The sequence below is a fragment of the Pteropus alecto genome, unplaced genomic scaffold, assembly GCF_000325575.1.
Source record: "Pteropus alecto unplaced genomic scaffold, ASM32557v1 scaffold87, whole genome shotgun sequence".
Classification (NCBI taxonomy): domain Eukaryota; kingdom Metazoa; phylum Chordata; class Mammalia; order Chiroptera; family Pteropodidae; genus Pteropus; species Pteropus alecto.
In genome coordinates, this window is record NW_006443225.1 from 11,493,319 (window position 1) to 11,511,618 (window position 18,300).

General features: G+C 39.0%; 1 protein-coding gene across 1 annotated transcript in view; it reads left to right on the plus strand.

Annotated features, from left to right (window-relative positions):
• The first annotated feature begins 1,909 nt into the window (after positions 1 to 1,909).
• Positions 1,910 to 18,300, plus strand: part of PREX2 (phosphatidylinositol-3,4,5-trisphosphate dependent Rac exchange factor 2) — a 182,301-nt gene continuing 165,910 nt past the window's right edge. The window contains exons 1-4 of the mRNA XM_015598604.1: positions 1,910 to 1,988; positions 14,985 to 15,043; positions 15,891 to 15,962; positions 17,500 to 17,622. Coding sequence (XP_015454090.1) covers positions 1,910 to 1,988; positions 14,985 to 15,043; positions 15,891 to 15,962; positions 17,500 to 17,622 — 333 coding nt within the window. The remainder of the gene's footprint in view (positions 1,989 to 14,984; positions 15,044 to 15,890; positions 15,963 to 17,499; positions 17,623 to 18,300) is intronic.

The following is an 18,300-nucleotide window of genomic DNA, read 5'->3' on the forward strand; positions in this document are numbered from 1 at the left end:
CTATCAACAATGGTGACTAATTACACTTACTTCTTTCAGGCTAAATCTCTTTGTTGCTGAAATGGAGCAAAGATTACACACAACTTTATGGATCATCAAAGCATTAATTGAGATAATTTCTATAGCTGGTGTAAAACGAATGTTTTTTTTTTTTTTTCTGCTGTAACTATAATAGAAATAGTAAGTCTGAATAGTAACCTACTTCTGTAAGTGTCTTTCTTGCTTTTTCTGGCTGTCCAAAAATGAACGGTTATTTCATGTCCATTCGTATGTGCTTTCATTAACTAACAAAGGGGCATCAGATCAGCTACACCTATGCCTGGTGACTTAGACTCTATTGGAAATTGAAAATTGTTTACATTTCCTTCCACTGATTAAAGGACCATGTCAATTTATATGAAACATTCTACCTAGTTTAGATTTTTTTGCTTAGTATTGATGCAAGTAATTAAAATTAGGTTTAACATTTTCCTTAAACATTAGCAATCCCTATGTGAAAATATATGTATAATGCTTCTCATTACTGAACCCATATTCCATCAAGTGTGAATTTTTGACACTGGGAGGTCTCTACTTATTTACATCACTTTGGAATAAAAAAAGAACTATAGAGTAAAGATGGCCACATCTCATTTATTCTTAATTTAATGAAATAGCATATATTAAGGAAGCAATTGTTTACGCTACTTACTAGTAATATTTTTTTATGGCTTCCCTAATTCAGTCTCCAGAACAGAAGGGAATATTTCAGTGAAAAAGAGAAATATAAAACAGAAAAGGTAGCTATGCAACTATCCCTTAACTGCCATTGTAAATAATTTTGAGATACAGAAAAGGGAATTCCTCGGAAGAATGCTTGTTCATTGTAGTTGTTTGTGTGTGTGTTTGTGCATCTGCGTTTGCATGTAAAACATTTCTCAGCATGGAGATAGATATTAACAAAATTCATTCTACCTAATGAGGGATACAGTAGCTCTATAACTCATCTTCTTGCTTCTGAGCTTGCATCCCAGTTTCTATTATCGACAAGGTACCATACTTATCTTTTTAAAACATAAGCCAAGTCGTAACACTTCTGAGCTCAAAACCCTTCCCGTTTCACTGTGAATAAAAGTCAAAGTCCTCACGGTGGCCAACAAGGTCCCCTACTGTCTTCTCCCCCTTACCTCTCTGATCTCATCTTCTACTGATCTCATCTTCTCTGACAGGAGCTTCAGAAACCTCCCCTTCTCTGTAAGGTGATGCTATTTTTGGTCCCTGCTTTGCAAATGAGGAAACTGAAGCCCAGAGATTCCTTAATCTTAACTGGCACTCGGACTTTATTATTCATTCATTAAACATTGAATTCCTACTATGTGTCCAGCACTGGCTGGTTGTTTTGAGTATACAAATGGTTAAAACGTTATTTTTGTCCTCAAGAAGCTTCAGGCTAGTGGGGGAATGAGGTGCATACATTGAATACAACCAAATGGTGCATGAGGTGCAATCGTAAGGTAGTGTATGGGGCTGGAAACCAGGAGCGCAAATCCAGCCCCAGCCTGGAGAGGTAATGCTAAGCTACCTGGAGAAGAGGACACCTATGTGACTGACTGTTAAGGAGGAGAGGAAGTTGACTAAGTTTGGAGTGGAGGGAGGTCCTTCCAGGCAGAGGCACAGTGAGAACACAGACAGAGAGCAGGAAACAAAGGATGAATGGGGAGCGCCGGAAGAGGGTGTTTCAAGACCGGAAACTGATGACAGGGCAGTGAGTGAGCAGTAAACAGGCTGGATCAGGATCACCTTCGCCACTCTAATGTCCTCGTCTCTTTCGTGTCTTGCCCCGTTAGCCTCAGGCTTACTTTGGAAAAATCCCCCTCTGTAAAGCACGACTTTAAAGGGTAAATTCACTTTAATGGTTTATGAACCCGTGATGCCTGACTTTAGTTCCTTTCCACCCTCTACCACGCCGATGGCATTTGTTCTGTCGCTTACGTATTCACCTCGACAAGGTAACCACACCTGATATTTTTCCTCCAACCCTGTCTGCCCTGGTCTTCCCCATACCAGTAAAGGGCACTGGTGTTCACTTACTCGCTCAGGCCAAAAAGTTAGGAAGTGCCTTGCTTTTTCTCATTCTCACACAATCTGCATCCGGTCCATCAGCAAATCCTGGCAGCAGCAGGAGCTTCAGAACATGTGTGGATTCTAACCACTTTTTACCTCTGTCCACAGCACCCTCTCCTCTCACCTGTCTTATTTCAGGAGAAACCCAATCGGTCAGCTCTGTAGTCCGTACTCTACACAATAGCTGTAGTGGGCTTTAGACCTGCTCCTCTGCTAACCAACCCCGCCCCCCACCCCATGGCTTCCCATCACACTGAGAATAAAATACCAAGTTGTCACCGTGCCCCCCGGCCCTCTGTGATATGCACTTGTCCGTCAACTGCTTCTCTCACTCCGTCCCTCCTCCCTTGTACCACTTCATCCACCGCGCCCTTCCCATCCACACACCCTGCTTCATCTGCATCTGCTGATGCCGAGCCCACTGTTCTTTCCCAGACGTTGCCATGCCTCAGTTCCCTGAGGACTCTCCTCAAATGATAGATAGCTCTTTGGGGGATTCTTCCCCAGCTACGAGGTCCTCCCTCTTCCCATGATCCTGTTTTATTGTTCTTCATAGTACTCACCTCCACCGGAAACTGAATTTGAAATTGTATTTAGTGATTCATCTTTTGCGCGTCCAGGCCTTTTTATCCTTTATGCCTAATGTCTACGACAGAGCCTGGCGTAGAGTGACTGTCTCGTTTATGTACCGTGACTATCTCATTATCTCATTGACCATCACAATGACTCTCATACTGTGAAGCTATCGTTCCTTTTCATCTAGTGACAAGAGAGAAAATTCTGCAGATACTTCAGGACTTATGCATTAGTTTCTCAATGGGACACTCACTCCCAGTAGATTCAGGATACAATTCAGGAATGTGAGATTTTGAAATCCAGTTCCTGCCATTATTCTTTCATCAGAACGTAGGATTTTACAATTGAGAAGGAGGAAGCAGCTCATTTACATTTTTCTGATCCCCTAAGCTCTGTGTCCTCAGCCTCCCCAGTGCCTCAGAGGCAGTCCTGGCCAACTTGGAAGAGAAAGAGGGTTCCTGTCCACCCTGGGAGGCATGGTCTGGAATTAGTTTTGCTGTCCCTAATCAAATGTCCTGGGATGAGCGAGGACACATATTTTCCCATGGAACTTTAGGCTGATGATCCGCCCCAACAGTGTATATCTACACTATAAAATTGGATTCTACCTCATTTCTAATTTTTATTCCAGTTCTTTATCAGGCCTGGGGCCCGAGCCTAAATCCCATGGCATTTGAAGGAAGCCATCACAAGAACAGTTATTCCTTGTTAGGTGCCACTCTCTCTCTTCACACCCCCTCTTCTCCTCACTCTCGCTCAAGCAGCATCTACTGGGATCACTTTCAGCCCAGTGACACTGCACCATACACTCCCATCTCTCTGAATGCTGTCACTGCTGCCTGGAGTCTGCTTGCTGAGGTGCTCAGGGCTTCCAGACACTCTCCAAACACTGGGCCTAGTTCTGATATGTTTTAATTTGCCATTCTGTTTACCCTTTATATTATTTGCATTTTCAAGCTCCAAGCCTTCCAAATAATTGTCCTAAACCATGTTAGTTATCCTCACTCAGACTAGAGACAGTTTCATTTACATCCTCAAAAAGCTTCTTCTTGAGGACCTAGGATGAGTCAGGTCCTCTGAAACCAAGAAACTATTGATGTCAGGGGGTATTTTCTATTTTTCAATATTTAAGCATATCTGTTGTGTCTTTGTGGTTGTATAACAAAACTCATAGATAAAGTTAGAACAGACGGTAGCTTTTTCTTCATTATTTTACATAACCTAAGTTGGAAAAATTACATGAAATATTTTTTAGTTATCATAGCTTTTTGTCCTCGAAAGAAAGTTTTCTTGTTTACCCAGCATCCAGCTTGCCTCATGAATATTCAGCTGTTGACAGAGCTGCAAGCCAATATCCATGGAAATGAACTCATTAATAGGATTTTGCTGGCTTCTATTTGATTTATGAAGTACGTAGAGGTATTTATGATATTTTATATTTTTATTTTCCTCTTGGTTTTTGAAACAGTGGGATTATTGATAATAATCGTTACCCAGATTTTCAAATTTGAATTTATTTTTTCTCATATTTCTTGAATATATAAGCAGATGCTTTCAGATATTTGCCTTCTTGCAGATTGCTGATATAATTTTTATAAAGAACGCTATAAATAAAAACTATGGTTTAAAAACAGCTTTTAAGTATTTTAACATATTTATACATACATAATACCTATCTTTTTTATTAATGCATTTGTTATAACTGGCTATGTGGATATTGTAAAAAAGAACGATTCTCCTTCTTGAGGGTCATCCTTCAGAGATGAAGTTATTTAATGAAAATAGCACCTAGCAAGTATATTTGAGGATGTCAAATAAAATAGAAAAAAATAGTAATAACAGCATGCAGGCATATATTACTCCTCGAATTGCCATTTGCTTTACATACATCAACTTATTTCACCTTTATAGCAAGTCTGTAACAGTAGATAACACATGACTCTCATTTTTACAAATATGGAGACTCTACCTGAGAGAGGTAGTTACTTGTGAGTGTCTAGTAAGTGGCAGAGTTGAGACTTTAACCCCAATGGACTGGCTTCAGGCTTCAAGCTCTTAACCCCTTCACATTCTTGTCTTCTATTATATTTTGGCAAAGCCTGCAAACTTGATTGCCTATTGTTGCAACACCTCTGCATTCTTTCCCCGCTTAGAGTGCCATTTGTTTCAAACACTAATTACCTGGGATGTTTTCTGCACTCTCTTCTGTTCCATTGGTTTATTTGTCTATATTAGCCCAACACTAAACATTTTCATTGTTATTCGTTCATTCCTTTTAGCAACAGAGCTTGAATAGAATGAAAAAGGAAAGGAAACAAAACTACAGACTAAGAAGTGGATGGTATATTGAATATTTGGGCATGAGGAAGGGAGAGACGGGAATATGGTGAGTCAGAAGGGACAATAGGATGTTGATAGAAAAATTGTATGTGTTCTAAGGATAAGCATGGACAATATAGAAGTCAGCTTTAAAGGTTAAGTAGATCTATTAATTTCTGAATAAAAAGTCATTTATATTAGTTGAAACAAGTATTTATCATGAAGCAAATTTAAATATCTTTTTCTATACCTCAGGTGGTTGCACAGTGAGAAAAAAGTGTGAGAAAAAAAGAGGGTGGTGGATGCCAGGGAGAGATGGATCTGCAGGTTAGACTCCTCGGTTCACTTTTCTAGGTTGTTTTCCAGCATCAAATACGTCTCCTTCCCCCATCGCTTACATTTCCTTTTCATGGGAACTGAATTCTCAAATAACGACTTAAACAGGAATAGTGTTCTGCATTTTAAATTCGGGAAATGACCAGCTTCCTGTGCCAGAGAAAAATTTGTGCTTGAGAATATTATCTATATGAGGTGCTTTGTACTTCCCGCTTAGCCTTTTCTTTCATTGTGCTGTGTTTCTTAAGTTATCTGATACCAATGTAAATTCCTGAGCAGCACAATATGAAGTATTATATTGGAGACACAATAGTCTCCTGGCATCTCTGTATAAATATTTGTGTAATATTAAAAATACAGCAATTTAGCAGATATTAAGGAATGGTTTCGCAAGTATGTTCATGTAAGCTCATGAACTGCCTTTTAGAAATCTGTTCCATTCCATAGTGAGCACTGACTGACACCATGAAACATGCTTTTACTTGAAATGCCACCAAAAATCGTGGGACATTTGAAATATTAATTGCGTTATAATTCTAAACTTAATTAAAAGTTCATCATTTTCATCAGACTTAAAGTAAGCTCTTTTAAAAATATCGAGTTGTAACATATAAAGGATTTTAATTTAGTTTTGCAACCTAGCCTAACACATTATCTTTGTTTAATGGTTCTATTGGTGCTATAAAGAGTTGATAGCATCCAGAAGAGCTAAGACAACTTCAAGAATATTAGTTTTCCTTTCTGTACGTGACTTTTCTATAGAAATATTTTCAGATTGGCTTGTCATTTTATTTCATCAGCCTGTGTGAGTCTTGTCCATACCCAGATCTTTTAGCAGCTCATTGAAATCAAAGCCATGATCTGGCCATGCTCCATGTACATTTTTCAATTTTTATTAATAATTTCTTCTCTAAGTCCTCTCAAGGATTATGGAGATAGGTTCTCTTCTATATTAGCACTTTACAGTTTGATCTTGAGTTAATTTTTTCCGGCTCTGCTATTTGTTAATGTTTAAATGTCTGGAATGTCTCAAAAATATAGAGTTTGACATGTACCACATTTAGAGATCAGCCTAGAATTCTGTGCAGAAAAGAGCAACTACAATATGGAATATGTGTATGTGTATGTGTATGTGTGTGTGTGTGTGTGTGTGTGTGTGTGTATACACATTTACACACACATATATGTATATATATTTAAATAAACATAGTAAATTTCCCCCTTTCACAAAACTCTTGAATTATTTGTTTTGAAATAAAGGAATGATCCAGAAGTTAGAGGGTGTTGGATCAATTTCCTGTTAATAGAGGAGCAGAGCGAGTTAGGAGCCCACCTTTTAGTTCCGTTCTCTATAGTGTTAGTAATAATTATAACCACAGTAGAGATAATAGAACCATGTCTGTGGATGTAGCAGTAATAACAGAAATACCAGTTAACATTTATTTGGTCCTAATTATGCACTGTAATTATTATATAGCACTGTACAAAATGTCAGTGAAAATTACCTCTGCGTAATTCTCTTCACTTCTCTGTGAGACAGCTATTATTATTATTATTATTAAGCTGATTTAATGAGCAAGCAAGCTAAGGCTTAGATCCTAGGCTGTCATAAATGCTTGCCACAGGGCCAACTCCAGCCCGAGGGGACATCCTGTGTCTGCATAGGTGTGTGGGTAGGTGTTTCTAGGTGTGTTGGGGGAAGATTAATTTTGATGGGTTTAAAAACAGCTGACCATAAACATCATATACTTCCTAATCTTATTTACTTTATTTAGTTGATTTTTCCCTAGAGTTTGGTGTATCTTTGACCCTTCTAGAAAGGGACATCGCCCAAAACAGTACAAGGAACACAAGATCATCTCGAATCAAATGTTACTTGAAATATATAAGCCAAGAAGAGTTTATTGTCGAAAAGTCACTTTATTAAAAGAAATATTTAATGGTTTAAAATAAAAGACATAAAGTCATTTCAATGTTTGAGAAAACTAGTCATATACATGGCTTCCAGAGTTGTCTTTAGAAAATAAGAATTAACGAATTAACGTCTAACTTAATTTTGAATTCCTTGGGAAACTAGTAGTTAAATAAATAGGCATCAGTTTTCTTAGTTTTTTTTTTTTAATATATGTTTTTCTCTTATCTTGGGAGTACTTTTTCACTCAAACACTTTAGATCAAATGCCATTTTAAAACTTAAAATTCTGGAATGATCAGTATTAAAAATCTATAAGAGCCGAAAGGGCCTTGGCAAAACCTCAAGACTATGGCTGAAAATTGAAATGGCTACAGAGATATTGAAAGTCACAAAATGAATGAAATGAACTTGGAACAAAATGAAGGGAACGCTGGGCTGTCTTTGCCCCAGGCTATTGTTTCTATTCAGAACTATGGCCCCTGTGTTGATTTTGTCCTAGTGTTTGAAGAGAAACTATAAATATTGACTTTTATGTGAATGCTATCATTTTTTAAATGGTAGCAATTGAATCAATGTTTTAATCACACTGTGCCATGTTAAAAAAAATACCTCTACTGCTTTCGACCTCTGCTTTAGATCAACCCATTGCCTTAGGCCAATTGAAATTAAATATTCAATAAAGATAGCTATAATATCTCTATTTTTATAGGCTGAGCTGTGAGATGAGTGTGTAGAAGTTGAAATCACAAAATACATAACAAAAAGTTAAAAACTTAAAATGTTAACAAAAGAAAACTTCAGAAGAGTTTGCTTTTATTATAGTATTTTACTGTGAACCTCAATAAATTTGCACATTTGCTTTGAATGATTTTGTAATTGTAATTTCATTGAGAATAATTATCTATGATTTCTCTTTCATCTTCTGTCCAGTTTCACTATTGACTTTCTAGCCACCTAATTATTAAACATCTTTAAAATCTGTGCCTCTTACGTAGTTAGTACATTGATCACATGTTGACAAAAATGAATTTTTTCTCCTGAAAACTGAAGAACACATTTATGTCATGTTGGCTTTTGGCATATTGAGGTCAGATAGAAGACACTAAATAATGTTTTAATTATCATCAAATCTTGGTAAAGTTTCAGCCAAGGGAGTTTAAAAAATCTGGATGATATGATATAAAATTATCTTTACCTAGGCTCTCAGATGATGATGATATTCACTTTGATTTAATAGTTGTTCTGAGAAAGAATGAAACATCTTTTGGTGGGAAATTGAGCAGATATTAAAAAGCTCTCAATAACTCTGACAACAAATGTCTTTGGTTTTGAATAATAAGAAACATTAACAATCAAAGAGTTTTCACTGGGGACTTTGACATAGTGTGGTCTCTTCAGGGATCTAGCTGAGTAATCCAGGTGTGGTATATATTTTTCAATGGTTCGTAGAGTGATAGATGCCCATGAAGGTAAATCTTAAATGCTACTCAACTACTAACAATGATTTATTGTCCTGTAAGTGTTTGGAGTTTTGTGTAGATGGTATGTTTGTATGGCCGTCAAGGGACAAACTAATATCTGTTTCAAAGATGCAAAGATGCCCATATTCTGAAGGACCTTGCAGTCTGGTGGAAAGTAGACATGCAAACCAACAGTATTTTTAAATTGTTGTCCACTGTAACAACATGTAAATTTAAACATAAAGTCTCCCTAATTATAATTTTTATGAAAATGCGTTTGATGTTTTTATTCACGATCTAACACATTTATCGAAACAAGGAGACTATATAGAGTGATAGTGGACTGAGTTGATAATTCAAAAGCCTTTAGCCTCAAATTCGTGAGATAGTGGACCGAGTAAAAGCTCAGCTAGACATGAGAAATCATTTATTTCTATAATGTAGCCCAGAGTTGTTGATAATTCAAAAGCCTTTAGCCTCAAATTCGTGAATTTACTTGGCACTGCTATGGGTATTTTGGGACTTATATGGCAGTGGTGCTCAACTGTGGAGGTGTGAGGTGGGCATATGGCAACCTGTGGAAGCATTTTGGGTTGTCACAACTAGGGGTGGTGGTTGCTACTGGCATCCAGCGGATGGAACCGTTAAATCTCCTAAGTGTGCAGGACAGCCCTCACAACTGAGGCCTAACTGGCCCCCAATGTCAGTGGTGTCAGCTTCGAGAAACACTGCTCTATGGTGTTGGGAAAGAGAAAGATTGTATGATAGCCTTATATTCCTAGTTGCTGACTCTTTAGATTTGGGGGAAGGTAATTAGGAAGGTAATATACTATTTGGAAATATTTGGGAAGATAATAACACTAGGGAAATTAACACTATAGAGTCATGTGGTCTTTAGAAACAAAAGCTACCTAGTTAAGGCAAAATGCTTAACTCATTTCACTGAAATTTATTGAGAGCTTACGCAGTGCCAGGCAGTGCTGCAGGCACTGAAGATACCGCAATGAACAAAACAGACAGGTTCTACCTTCATGGGCTCCGGTCCCCAAACAGGAGACATGTAAACAGACAAATACATAAAACGGGACATGGAGGAGTGGGGAGTGCTGCAGGGTAGACGAAGGGGAGTAATGCCGGAGGTAGGACACGGTGGGGGTTGGGGAAGGGAGCGTGTCATGCTGGATGGATGGTCATAAGAGCCCTCTCAGGAGGTAGCGAATACATGGAGAGCTGAGCGACAGCAGGAGATTGCCAGATGCAGAGTGTTCCAGGAAGAGGAAGCAAGTCGTGAAAGGCGCTGGGGTGGGAGTGAGCGCGGCACGTTCGGGAGGCTGCTGTGGTCATGGCAGTGGTCCAGAATGGGGAAACTGGGATGTGACAACCAAAGAGAGGGAGGAAATGAGGGAGGGAGAGGCTACAAGTCAATAACGGGAGTCTGAAACTCTAGGCCAGGACCATCATTGTGAGATAATTACAAAAATATCTATGGTCCCTAATGTCCCCGTGCTTCTAATTTTTCTTAGTCTTCTACCCAAATGAATCGTGAGCACTTGGCAGTACAAATAAAATGGAGGACGACTTGCTGCCTTGTCTTGGGAAGTGGTTGGGCATCGTAGGGGGAGGTTACAGCATCCCATCCCACTGTCGGTCTTACCCACTGAGGGTACGGGAAGTAATGGAGTGAAGGGAAGACATACGAGGAAGGAAAGGAGAGCAGGTGCTGGTGCCCAGTGTGAGAAGTGATGTCGTGGACAGAACACGAGAAAGGTCAAGTTAAATTAAACAACAGAACTGCGTGGCGTAGATTTATGGTGACGGATTTTGGACCCTGGATCTTGGAGAGCCTGGGAATCGCTATAAGTTATTACATGGTTTTTCAAAAGCAATTGTGTCGAAAATTTTCGATGCTTTAGTGTGTCAAAGCAGTGGCACCAAATTGTACTAGTGGTCACTGTATGCTTCACCGCCACCCACTCATGGCGGGGTGGTAGGAGAATGCTGGTTTCACTTAAGAATGTTCTTGATAAAGCTGTAAAACTTACTAATTTCATTAAATCTTGAATTTTTAGTACACGTCTCTTTACTATTCTGTGTGATGAAATGGGAAGTATACCTCAGAACTTCTGCCACTCACTCGAGGGAAAGAATTTGTGTGTTTGAGTCGCTATGGAACATCGTATTTACTTGACATAACAACTATGAGACAAACTCTGGTTTTAGTTTCAGGGCATTTAGGTATTTGGCAGACATTTTCTCAAAGAAGAATGAAGTGAGCCTGTCACTTCAAGGAAAACAACTGATAGTATTTGTTGATGATGATAAATTCAAGTTTGCAAGTAAATTTAGAGTTGGGGGAAATTTATGTCTATGATTGAACTTTACGGCCTCTTAAGACTTAAAGATTTTTTAAGTGAGTTGGATACTGATATTAAGTAATATGATGTATTTTCTGATATTGTGTAATGAAACGTGTTGATAGTTCAGATATATGCGTAACCCTCAGTTACTCAGTGTTAAAAAATTTTATAAATCACACATGGATAAAAAATCCCTTCAAATTGCAAGATAGATCAATGGGCTTTAATTTAACAGAGTACAGAAAGTTGACTGATACGATGTCGGAGTCCCCATGATAACTAACTTTTAGGAAGCTACTACTTTTTTAGTTTTGGTGTTGTATTAAAGAATATCCACAACTATCTGAAAAGGTTATAGCAATGAACACATTTCCCCCTTTTGCAACTATCATTGGAAATATGTTTTCAAACAACACATTATAACAAATCGAAGCCTATGTGAGAATTCAGTTATCTTCTATTAACTCAGATATGAAAGAAATTTGCAATTATATAAAACAGTACCATACTCCTCACTGAAATTTTTTGGGGAAAGATAGCTATTTTTCATAAAAATATGTTACATACAATTAACACGTAATAGATTTATTATCATTAATTTTAAATAAATTCATTAATTGGAAAATATTAAAAAGTTTTTAATTTCAAATATATTAAATATTGAAAATCCACATAAATAAAAGCTCTTGCAGTTCTCCAAAATTTTTGAGGGTATAAAGGAGTCCTGAGAATAAAATGTTTAAGAACCACTGCCAAGAGCAATGCCTTGGCACATGGCATAAATATTGTTGAATTTTCTTTCTAATAGTTTATTGTTAATATGCATTTAAATGGACAGATATTAACATCACAATATGCATATCTATTACTGTTCTTTATGTTAGGGGAAGGATTCCTATTTAAGAAATTGGGAATCAATAGTCCTTTGGGGAACGGTGAGACCCAGTGGACTGGGGAGAATGTGAAGGCTTCACTGAAATCGTATTAAAGGACATAATATGTGATTTGAAGGACGAATTGAGCAAGGATTGTTTCACTTAAAAAATCAATCTTCCCTTGATCCAAATTCACTTCCATCTCTCTACTCCCATTATAAGCAAAACTTGAAAGGTTTTAAAATTTTTTCTGTAGTAATGCTCCATTTCTACATCCTTCATTTTCCCTTCAGCCCATTCCACTGGGACCGCTGTGGTTAAAGGCGCTAGTGAGTGACCTCTGCACTGTCACGTCACGTGTCTGTTTGTACCTCACTGGATTGCTCAGAGCTTTTAAAGCATGACCACTCCCTCTTTATGGAAACTCTCAATCTGGCTTTGGTGACACCACGTTCTCCTGGGTTTGCTTCTGCTTTACTGGCCTCTTTGATTTCTATCCTGTTTGACCTGTAAATGTTGGAGTTGCCCCAAGGTTCTGTCCTGGGGCCTTGTGTTGGTTCTAAATGACAAGGCTTTTTCATTTTTTTAGGATTTTCTTTTTCTCTCAGGAAGACAAAACAAAACATTTTCTCAAGAATTTTGATGTAATAATGTTGTTTTAAGTTCAAGAGGTAAAAGGAAAATATTTACCCTTACTTTTTTTCCCATTTATTTTCAAGAAACGAACATGCTTTTTCTTGCAATAGTGCGGCCTCTCAAATTTTTCCCTTTTCACCTTTAAATATAAAATTTACCCATCTCTGTTTGTATTAAATAGCCACATTGTCGAGATGACAAGTTATTGTTAGGATCATTCTGAATGCAGAATATTTATAGGAGTAATAAGGTTTACTGCCTGTATAATATTATATCAAATAGCAGGTATCTAGAACTAAAAGTGTAACTTTTAAGAGTGATCTACTGTGTGTGCTTGACAGACAAAAGGAATGAGAAGGACAAAAAAATGAGTTGAGAGAGATCATTTAGTACATTGAAATTAGAAAATGAGCAAATATATTCTGAGAATAAAACTCATCACGGACTTGCTTTACTTTCGAGCTAGCAGTGGCCCGATGGGCATACATGCAGAAGGGGGATTACTGTCACCTCCATTGTATCTTCATGAGTTTTCTTCCCTCTTATGATTTCTTGCTGGCGTATTCGTGACATTTTTTCCTTTCTTAAACTTTAATTAATATATAACATTTGCTATATTTTACCAAATACGCGACAAGAGGAAAGCATACGGAGCAGGTTGAAGAGTTCTGCTTTCTGAGCCGGCGGGGGGAAAAATGCAGCCCTGGCTGGAGTGATATCAGGGAGTACGTTGTGCAGAATCATGTTAGGGGTGCATTGGCAGATGAGCGCATGCTGACACACCTGCCAGCTGGAAGGTATCTGGAGGGGCGCCTGCGAGTCTCGCTTCACCCAGATGTGACTTAGTCCGTCCCAACTGGCTTACCTGCCTCTGCACCCCCCTGACTTTCAGAGATTATTAAGACCTGTTTAACGCCTAGATGGTGATTTCATCACGGAGGGGAGGAGCCTCTGGCGGGGTGGTGGAAAGCTCGCATGGCCCAGTTAGAAGGTGTGGGAATGGAGGGAGTCTGACAGAGTTGAAAGGCAAGGTGAAATAAATGAACCCATTTTTTTTTCCATCTGAACTTACTTATTTGTTTCTCAAAGTCTGTTTCTTCAGACTTGGGAAGGGTAAAGATAAAGGAATGGTCATCGAATGCATCAGAATGCAGATTTGCATTCCAGGGCACTTGCTTAAACATGCTGGTTTCTGGGTCCTTAACCAGTCTGCTCAAACAAATCTTCTGGCGATAGGGCCTGGGAATCTGCCTTGTGAAGAAACTCTCCAAGTCCTACTTATAATAAAAAATTTGCAAACCACTGGCGTTAAAATCCATTTTCTAGTGCTTATTTTCAATATATTTGTGTCAAAATGAAGATTATTTAATTCTGATGAAATTTTGGTTCAGTCAAAACGAATGAGTGCAGATATAAAACAGTATATTACCTCCCTACTGTGCTTCCATGACTAGGGTATTAATGCTTTCTCGATTGCTATGAGAAAAATTAAATGTGTCAGTCACCAAAGCCTGAAAGGACTCTGCAGATACTGGTTGTTAAAAAATGATTCGGGACACGTTACTTTTCTCTACCTTTAAGAAGGAAGACGTCTACATTTTGTAAAAAATATTGACCAGTTTTTAAGATTTTGCAGTCTTAACAAACTATCTAAAATCTGCCTTCACCGTTGTATAAAATGAGGCTCTTGGGAAAAATAAACGCTTGGTCAGAAATGCTAATGAGTTCCAGGTTTTCTTTAGTATACAGTTAAGCAAAGAGTTCTGTATTGTCACAGAAGATAAGAAGGTAAAGTTGATTAAAGACATAGTTTACTTCATTAGTTCACATTTTCCCTTCTAACTCATATTTTGTTTCATTTTTACTACCTCCTAACTTTAATTTATTGGTTTCAGAATGTGACTGGGCTCCGTTCATAAAGAAGAGGTTTATAAATCTAGAGGTGAAGTTTAAGCTTTGCTTGCACAAGAGGTTACCTGTTTACTATGTGGTCAATATGAAATGTAAACGAGGCAACTAAACCGCTCATGTTATTTTAAGAACTAAAGAGCATTTTTTGGTATGAGTATGTGGGAAAATATTCAAGAAAAACAGAACTAAAAATAAAATTAAACAGACTAATACTAATTAAAATGGACACTTAAAGTCAGAAAATTCAAAACCTCTGTTTCCACTGCCAATTACACATAACTTTAGAAAACAATTAAAAAACTATATAACTGTCCATTTAAAAATTTGAGATGGGTTGTCACAGTGTTCTCAGAAATGTGCCATTTTGTCCTTTACTAGCAGTGTCTGGAAAGTGATAATTTTGGAATGTCACAACCCTTCCCGGGTTTTGTTAATCTCCTAAATATTCAGTATGCCAAAAATTGGGTCCTTATCTTAATTTTTTCTTTGTTTGGTAGTGTCCAGAGATTCCCTAGAGCTTCTGTGTGCCATGGGAAGTCGTACCCCGACTTGGCAGGTAGAGGGCGGGGTCTTGAAGACAGACAGGGGAAGAAATGGTCTCACCTGGGCACTAGGTAGTTAGTGAACAATGTCTTGAGGACACAAACCAAATTTGCTGGATGGAAAGTCTCTTCTTTTCCTTCTAAACTTTCTCTTTTAAGTCTCAATTGTAAATAACTCATTCTATTCTTTTTTTTTTTCCTTTGCAAAAAATAATAGCTTATTTCGTCATGGGTCAAAACTTAATGACCATCAGGAAGAGTCCAGATTTTTGAAATACTGAAAAACACTTTTTTGCCTACCTTATGTCTGTGGAGAGCCCAGAGCTGATCCCAGACATAGACATTCTGGCTTCTTAAAACTTGGGAGAAGGAGGGTTAAAGGAGCAAGAAGATTCTTCCGTTCCTTTTTGAAGAGTCACTTTCTCTTTCTTCCCTCTCCTCCTTCAATCTCAGTTCTAAAGGGGTTGCTTCAAAATCTTTTGTTTGTTTGTTTTGTTTTTTTTTCTTAGAAACTCCATTTTTCATTAGACTTTGGTCTTTTATGCTTCGGAAGACTTAGCAGTTTAGGAAACACTTGACTCAAAATGTTTACCATAGAACTTTGAGACTCTGGTGGATAAATTGAATTTTATATGTACATGATTACTTTTGGCCCCGTCCCAAAATAGAAAAGGAAAAGTAATTCTCAGGTAGGAGCAGCATTGCACAACGATGTCCACTTTTACAGTAAAACTATGATACTCGACGATTATTAGAATTTTAAATTTCAGTTTCCTAGAAAAAATGAATTTAATTTTGGTCAACGCAGTTGTTTCGTTAACGTCATGTTACCTTTATAATACCCTTCTTTGTTGCACGCAGGCATTCTTACACCGAATGAACCAGTGCGCAGCATCGAAAGTTGACAAAAACGTCACGGACGAAACAGTGAAGGTAAGGAGGCACGACCCGCCCTCCGTGCAAGCACGAGTTCCCATAGATGACAATTGATCTGTGAGGCGTTCCTTAGGGCTCTTAACTTATCTTCAGTTCTAGTATAAGATGGTGTACCAGCCACTGGGCGGTGACAATTAGAAAAAGGGAAACCAGAGTTTGGGAAGAGATATGGGGATGAAGAGGATGGAGTAGAAGACGTATAGAGAAATTTTTTCGTCAAAGCCTTGAGAAAGCTTGAAAAGAGAAAGAAAAACCAACTCAGGGTGAAGTACCTACGTGTCTGTGAGAGAGAGGGAGCTGAGCCACGTGTCAGGGGATTGCCAGAGGGGGCTCAGGAAGACAGAGTGCGGGCAAATGCAACTTCCCTCTGTCATCACTAAAGAACAAGCCATCTGGACGGTCCTCTGGTGCAGAAAGGAAAGTCCGCACGACATCTGCAACTCGGGAACAAATGGATAAGCGTTTCCTTTTCATCGCTAGGGAAGGAAAATTATGAAGAGTTTTGAAAAAAAAATGGATGGTGAATGAAAATCAGTTAGTTGTTATTACTTATTTAAGTTGTGCAAAGCATCACCGATATTTATTTTGGGTGCTAACTTGCTGATTTACTTTACTGAAAAAGAATTTCCAAGGATTTTATAGGCCGTCCTTACTCTATTTCTCTGTAAGTTCAATACTTTCAAATTCTCCCACTGTGGGAGTATTTTAGTTTGTGTGCTTTCGGTTACAAAAGACACCTATTACTCAAATTGGTTTGAAGACTCTGATTGGTTCTCATATTATGAGTTCCAGATGAGACTGGCAATTCAGGGAGGTCAGTCATCAGGGGTCCCCAAACCCTGGGCGCGGACCAGTACCAGTCTGGGGCCTGTTAGGAACCGGGCTGCACAGCAGACGGTGAGCTAGCGAAGCCCCATCTGCATTTTACAGCCACTCCCCAGCGCTAGCTGGCATCGCCGTCTCAGCTCCACCTCGGATCATCAAGCATTGGATTCTCATTGGAGCACCAGTCCCTGGTGCCAGAAAGGTTGGGGACCACTGAGTTAGATTGCCAGTTCCCTCTAGCTCTTCTTCTACCATCTAGGTTATCAGCTTTGCTCCTGGACTGGCTGCTCCCACAGCTGCAAAACGACCATGGAGCTGTCCCAGCTGTCACTTCCAGACAGAACACCTTTCCAGAGAGGGAACAGGGCTGCCCATTCCAGGGTGCCCTTCTTAGGAGGGAGAAGCCTGCCAGCCAACCTGCCTGCTCTGTTTTACCTGCAGCTCATGCTCATGAGTGAGCGGGAGGACCGTGCGTGGAGTCGGCCTTTCAGGCTTTTCCTGAGAGCCAGGAATAGGTTCCTGGTTCCCAGAGTGTGAGCGAACGTTCACACAAAACCGGTGCTCTGCCAGTCAGGGGGAGGCGGAGTGGATGTGGGACAGCGGGCTCCCCACTGAAGTTTCCACTCGGAGAGAGAATGCTATACTTGCGTAAACGTCTTCCCTTTTAAACTTGCTTCCCTCTTGAACTTACTCACACATTTCTTTTCAGATGCTGTTCTCGAACATTGAAGACATCCTTGCAGTACATAAGGAATTCTTGAAAGTCGTGGAAGAATGCTTACATCCCGAACCCAATGCTCAGCAAGAAGTGGGAACCTGCTTTCTTCATTTTGTAGGAGGCATTTCTGTTTATTTCGAAAGCTCTCTCCCCCTAGACTTTAAGGTTTAGCTTTTGGCATAGGAGTACGTGAGGATTCAGCATTAGAAGTAAAATCCGACACCAAAAGTTTGGGGTCTTTTAAGGCCAATGAAATCTTCCCCTTAGAGCCAGAAAAGGGGAGAGCGCCTCACATCATCCGTTTCATTCAGGGAAGAATAAACAGCCTTTTCTTTTCCCCAACCACTTCGCATCCTTCAGAGCTTTGCATTCTAATGAATATTCGGGCTGTTCCTAATGAATGGATTTTTATGTTTCTCTCAAACATAGAGCATTTCTCTTTTGAAGCAGAAAATCCTTACTCTTATAATGGCATGAGGAGCCTTTGATTAATCAGAATGTTCCCTTGTTAATCAACTTGTGACAAAACTGGAGGCGAACAAACGCGGTCACTCTAGGTACACATGTGCCTGCGTCTGCACTTTTCTCAAGGACGGTGTCTCAGAACGGTTTCCTGAGCAGTGCAAAAAAATCAGTCAGTCCCCAGCTATGTCAGATCATGCCTCATGCCTGTATGATCATTTTCATCTCTTTGTACACGATAGCTGAAATAATTTATGCAATCGATGTGCAAAGTAAAAAGCCACCTGTCTAGTGAACATTGTTTTCAGAACTAAAAAGCATTTATACTAA